The sequence below is a fragment of the Hakea prostrata genome, chromosome 7 (genome assembly GCF_041222555.1).
Source record: "Hakea prostrata isolate BN-2017 chromosome 7, UWA_Hpros_2, whole genome shotgun sequence".
Classification (NCBI taxonomy): Eukaryota; Viridiplantae; Streptophyta; class Magnoliopsida; order Proteales; family Proteaceae; genus Hakea; species Hakea prostrata.
The window spans coordinates 14,886,095-14,892,150 of record NC_142606.1 but is presented as its reverse complement, the minus strand read 5'-3'; the positions used below and the strand labels follow the sequence as shown (position 1 = coordinate 14,892,150).

At 38.1% G+C, this 6,056-nt stretch overlaps 1 protein-coding gene across 1 annotated transcript; it reads right to left on the bottom strand.

The window, feature by feature from the left end:
* Positions 1-239: 239 nt before the first annotated feature.
* On the bottom strand, positions 240-5,089 carry LOC149010060 (putative mediator of RNA polymerase II transcription subunit 26b). Its single transcript, XM_089163599.1, has 9 exons — positions 3,808-5,089; positions 3,370-3,438; positions 3,143-3,225; positions 2,189-2,247; positions 1,982-2,109; positions 1,846-1,873; positions 1,417-1,727; positions 1,201-1,291; positions 240-1,101 (listed from the first exon to the last, which is right to left on the bottom strand). Exons 1-9 carry the CDS (start codon positions 4,255-4,257, stop codon positions 974-976), a joined length of 1,347 nt encoding a protein of 448 aa, XP_089019725.1. The 5' UTR covers positions 4,258-5,089; the 3' UTR covers positions 240-973.
* Positions 5,090-6,056: the final 967 nt, after the last annotated feature.

Here is a 6,056-nt window from a genome sequence, read left to right as displayed (position 1 = left end):
GCATCCAAATCATCTTGTTTATATAAAATGAATATTATTTTACACTAACAAAATATAAAAACAGAGGATTTGTTACAAAGAAAAGTCAAACATGTATAGGTGAATTTTAAAAAAACGAAAATCAATCAAGAGCACAAGTAACATGTGACTAATATCCAAATCCATCCAACTCGTCTGGATCAAAGTCTAATGTTGACCACCCAAAGAAGAAAATCATCAATGGATGAACTCCCTCATGCTCTGTTTCCTTAAAAAACACTCATGCCTTCCAACCCATTTTGAGTTCTCATCCTCACTTCTCTCCTAGATTACACACAGAAAGAATCCTGAAAACAAGTTTAACGCAAAACCCTGTACTTGAATTTGGGGTCTAAAACATCTATATTCATGATGCACCATTCAGAAGCTTGATTGATTACATTTTGAGATCATGCCTAGTTGAGAAAGCAAGTTAGACATGATACTCTTAACTAGATCGCATAAAAACTTTGATCAGTATAGCCTGCAACTAATATTTAAAGAAATTTTGAATTAATTTTTATGAAGGACCAACAGATACAGATGATGTTCCATGGTAATTCAACTTGCAAATTGTGATAATATATTCAATCTGTATCTGGTATTCACTAAAGAGTTCAATCGGAGATGAATAAACAAGACTATTGACAGGTGACCATAATATGATCAGGATCAATTCAAGCATTCTCTTCACTGAAGCCTATCATACTGTCCATGTAGCATGCTTAAATCAGGTGTTCAAATGTTAAGATTAAAGACTTCAAGAGAGCATATCCAGAGTTTGAACAGTTCGCTGAGCATCAACTTGCACTCTCCAGCAAATTTCTAACTTCTGCTGGGTGAAGAGATGAAATGGCCAAAGGTTTGCAATGCCTCTTCCATCATAGATTTCCATAATGGAAGAAACTTAGGCAGTAACATCCAATTCTGCAAAATCTAATGTAACATCACTCAATCAACACCGTCGCCCATTTGCCCAATGCCTATTATGGTTGCCAGGTTTAAAATGAGAATGTCTTTGACCAAGCCCTTGCTTGGGGAGATCATGCAACTCCACGACCTGCACCGTACGCTGTTTCTTGGCTGTATATAGTAAGAAAAAATGTCAGTAACTTATCCGATCGAGTTTGAGACTTCTTAAAACAGAAAGCCCATGTAAGACCAAGGGGAGGTTAAACAAACCATTGTCAGCTTGTTGGTAACCCTCTTGAAGCTTCCTCTTGGCAGCTTCAAGTTTTGCTCGCACTGAATTGTCATCTGTCGACTTTGATTTCTAATAGACAAAAAATTAGGAAGATTAGTATTTATATATTAGACTAAATTAAATAAATGACACAGTGATTAGAAGAACAATGGTTGAAAGAAAAACCACACTCAATTCCTACTTATGATACTTACATCTTGTTGACCAGCCAATGGCCTCTTCTGGATGCCAGTGAGATCCATCTTCTGTTGAAACTTCATCTCATTACTGGCTTTGTGACCTGAGCTTGGTTTTGGAGGTCTACCTGGCCCAGACTCAATGCTGGAAGGTTTTGTTTGCTTATTGATAGTTTCAGGTTTCCACACTGCTTGGCCTTTGTTATCCTTGGTGAGCAAATTTGATTCACTGGGACGTGGTGGTTTCCTCTTGGGATTATTGTATCTCTCATTCGATGTTTTTCTTCCATTCTCCAGGTTCTTGTCGAATTCCCCATTGTTTCGAGGATCTGCAAACACATTCCCGGAACAAAATTATGAGTTCCAAAGATTGGGGAATTCGACAAGAAAGAACTGACCGAGTAAAACATAAATGAGAAGCAGGTAAGGCCTAAAAAATTGACTCACTTCCATCATCATCCATTCCATCAAAGAACTTTCCATTGGTCCAGAGGTAAAGAACAAGAAAAGGATATCCAGTCAGTTTCAAACAATAAACTTAAAGAAAGATTCTTCCACTCAAATAAGATGGAATACTCAATACCTGAGAAAGTTCCATTGAAGTAGGTTGAGTTGCAAAGAATGCACCTTCATCCAGTGGAGGTGAAGGCAATCCTTCTTCTTCATCAACAACAGAAGGATTTACAGAATCTGGGGAACTTTCTGTCCCACCTATACAAGTATCATAATTCAGCCTCGGCCAAAAAGACATTTTTACCAACTGTAAAACAGCAACAGGAACATAAAATACCTGGAACTGCAACTGAAGCTGCTGCATTGACCCACTCATCAACCATAACCTTCCAGCCACTGCATTGTACAATGAAAGCGATTGACTATAAGTAAGATATACTTTGAAATTCAAGATACAAAATATAAATATTTTTCTATCAAACAAAAGGGAAAAAGGAAAACCACTACTTTCTTCAATTACTGTTTTTACAACAGGGAATTAAGTTACTCCAAGGACCTTAATTATTCGAAGAGACCTAATGGAACAATGGAATAAAAAAATGATCAGATTAGAGGTAATAAAAGGACTTCCCGTTTAGATTATCAATGAATTAACCAATAAGGTAGGGGAGACAACACATGAGTTGGGATCAAGTCCTCTCACAGGGCACATGTAAACCGAGCATGTGGAGTCCACCAGGGGCAGGTTCCACATGCTCAGCCCGGACGTGTCCTTAGACGTTCTCGTTCTCATAAGTACCCGAGCAAAGCTCTCATCATATTAAGAGTGAGCTTTGTACTTTATCCCAATAAAATTTGAAGTTGGCTTGCTAACTGTTATGCCTTAGGATGAGCAGCAATTGGTTTCCAGGCAGTGATCAGTTCATTTGTGGGAAAGGAAAGAGTAGGTAATCACTTGACTGGCAAACGAAGAATACACCACATATCATTGTATTCTATATCCTGAACAAGCAGAACTGCCATTTGATAATCGATTGTTCGTGGATGTTAATTCCTAATGTCAAATTCGGCGGAATCTGTATTCGTTACCAAACTAATTCTCAAGCATTGGCAAGAACATTCACATAGAAGTGTTTGTCCTGAAATTTGGAAAAGAAAGTTACTATATCTGACCAGTAAGGTTCCCATTTTTAGATGTCCCAAAACATACTCGTGATAGCCCTACATTTTTACAAGAAACAAGGAAATTGAAAAAACAAAAGAAGCAAAGAAATGGAAATTAATTTCATACTCAATGAGAGTTCTTGTAAGATGACGAATTTGCTTGGAATTATGCTTCCGGATACAATATACAGCTTTTCCAATTTCAGTTGCCTGATGAAAAACAGAATCCAAAATTAGTAACAACCATATCATAATTACTTTGGAGACGGTAGAAGTATGATTTTAATAAGTCAGGTCCAAATTTTCGGGGCACAGGTAGAAAAAACGTTAAACAACATCAAGTTTGACCCAAACCTTCAATATATCCACAGTAAGATTCATCAATTGAAGCCTCCTTAGTGATTCGAACAGTATCCCATCAGACTGTAAACAGGAGCAAATAGAGCACCATAATTAGAAATGATAAACCCTTTTTAAAGAGATCAGATGATCAGACACTTCGACCGGGATAATTCAAACACAGTAATTTAAAGAGAAATTAACACTTCAAAATAACATTTTCAATCACAACTAAAAGACCTGTTGTGCCAAAAGTAATCTTCAAACAGTCTGAACGCATAACCTCTAAAGATGAAAATTACCTACATGGCTGACACTCTAAGAGCTTATAAACACTGTCATTATTATCCAACCAACCAAGTAATTGTAATTCCCAACAAGCTAAAACCAATTATAGAAATCAAAACTAAAAGAACAGGTTGATGGGAGTAATGGTGGTAGTGAGAAACAAACCTGATATTGACAATCAAAAAGAATCTCTTTGATCCTCAGGACCTCACCAACAATTTGAGTTTCCTCCTCCATCTCCTCCGTCAGTGCCTCTGCTTCATCGTAGCTGTAATTACTTACCCTGTTCAGGTCAGCCTCAGGCTGATCTTTTATACTGCTATTGTCGTTGCTTTCCTTCCCAGCAGAAACCTCAAAATCAGCTCCACTTTTACAACCTCCATCATCGCCTTCCTCCTCCTCTGGTACTGCTAGCTCCACACGATCACACCCAGAACACCTAGTGTATTTACATGTATAAAGCCGCTCAGCAATTCGATCCCTTCTCTTCTTAAACTCTTTTGGACAATCCGAAGCAGCTACTACGATCGCATACTCTATGACCTCAAAGACATCCAAATTTGAACTCCGGAAGTACTTACGCCAGTAATCAAGAGCTCCAGATTTCGCCGCCATGGCTCAAATATAGAGCCGCTAGACCAGTTTCTTAGATATCAGTGAAGAAAGAAAGAACTCGACAATCAAAGGAGAAAAATTCTCCTCAATCCTCCCATGACAGAATCTCCAGTAGATTAGATTGTCATAATCAAACTAATTTCTGTTAAAATCTCCCCCCGAAAATTTCAGCTACAAGAAACAGCTCCCAAAGTAATCACCAAACGCAGAAAACGTTAATGGATCACTAGGGTTTGTAAACTAAAATCTGATCGTCAAGCAATCAACAAGAAACAGGAATTCAGACAAGCGAAACTTCACGGCTACCTACCCAGATCCCGGATGACCCAAGTTTGCTCGCAAATCACACAAACTAACCCAAATGGTTAACAGAGATCATCAATAACACCCACTCCGGTACTTTTTGGAGATCGGTCGGAAGAACAAAAATACAGAATCCGAAAAGATTGGGGATTTTCACAGGAGACAGCTTTAATTTCTATATCTCTGGAGGAATGAGCCAAAAAGGATGATGAAAAAATACGGAAGAAAATCTCCTAGTTTCCTTACCAATTAACAAAACCCATTAAAACTATTGAATGCCCAGTTTCCGAAGGTTAATCTACCGATCGAAAGGGGTTATTTTTTTCTTTCTAATCAACATAAACTTTCAGATTTTCTTTGATTTTGATCGTCTCTTCTCTTTTTTTTTTTTCCCTTTCTTTCTTTCTTTTTTTCTCTGACTTCTCGAGTGCTTGAAAGGTTGTTTTGCTCTCTGCGATCGCAGAACCGAACTGATTCCCTTTTTCTTTCTATTATTATCCTGTATTGTCTATTGGATTTTGCATAGAGATTTTCATAATTCCATTTACTTATTTGTTTATTACTCTCATAAGATGATCAGAGGCGGTTTGGTGGATTCGACAAAACTGTGGGATTTTTCACATTCCGATCCGATTCGCGTGTCCAAAAACACGATATTTCGGCCGTTTCCTCATATCTATCGGATCCGATCCACATTCTATCCGGACGAATCAGATGCGTTATTTTGTTTTCCGGTTTTGACATCGCGACTTTTTTGTAGTTGGCTCATGGTTGGTTGGATTCGTTGAATATTAGATGCTCAAATCCGGCATTTTCGTCATTCCATATCGATGGCCTCCATTTTTGCGGCTCGAAAACTTTTTATTTCTGACATCTTTTTTGGCGCCAAGCAAAACGAGTGTTCCACGTCATCGTTTTAAAACAAGACCTTTCTTACCATTGGGAGAAATGGAATCTTTTGTGGTTCTAGTAGTTCGGTGAAGCCTTCGTTATTATCAATCCATCTTATCAAATATCACATAACACATTCATAGAAAGAGAAAGAGAGTTTACTCTCGTGTTCTGTCCCTGGGCCCACTTTTTGCTGTTTTGGAATCTAACGATTCAGGTAAAGCTATATTTGAGTCGTGTGGGGCCGACTGATCTCCAGCCGTTTAGCGAGCTGACGTGTACTGCCTCGTAGGTCCACTAATCTGTGTTTGTCAAAGCTTTAAATTGCCTTAAAGCTGACTCTACCAAGCACTAAAATTCAAGTCAACTACGCGTAGAATTGGACGGTGGTCTAAAATGGGGTGGTTTCTGTAAATTACACAAGAAAAAAAGGAGATTTTGTAATTTAAAAAAGGTTAAAAATGAATTTTCAGGTCCCGTCAAACGTGAGAAATCACGTGGTTTTCAGCATTGAATATACACCCGGCGTGTTGACAGCGCATGCATGAAGGTGATTAGTAGAGAATATGAGACACGTGTTTATTTATGAATTCAATTTCCACAGA

What these genes read in the sequence shown, in the direction of transcription:
- LOC149010060 (XM_089163599.1), bottom strand. Translation starts at nt 4,257, where the DNA reads ATGGCGGCGAAATCTGGAGCTCTTGATTACTGGCGTAAGTACTTCCGG. An exon ending in TTACTGTGGATATATTGAAG is followed by an intron (nt 3,226 to 3,369) that starts GTTTGGGTCAAA and finishes GTTTTTCATCAG; the next exon opens with GCAACTGAAATTGGAAAAGC. An exon ending in CTTACAAGAACTCTCATTGA is followed by an intron (nt 2,248 to 3,142) that starts GTATGAAATTAA and finishes TGTACAATGCAG; the next exon opens with TGGCTGGAAGGTTATGGTTG.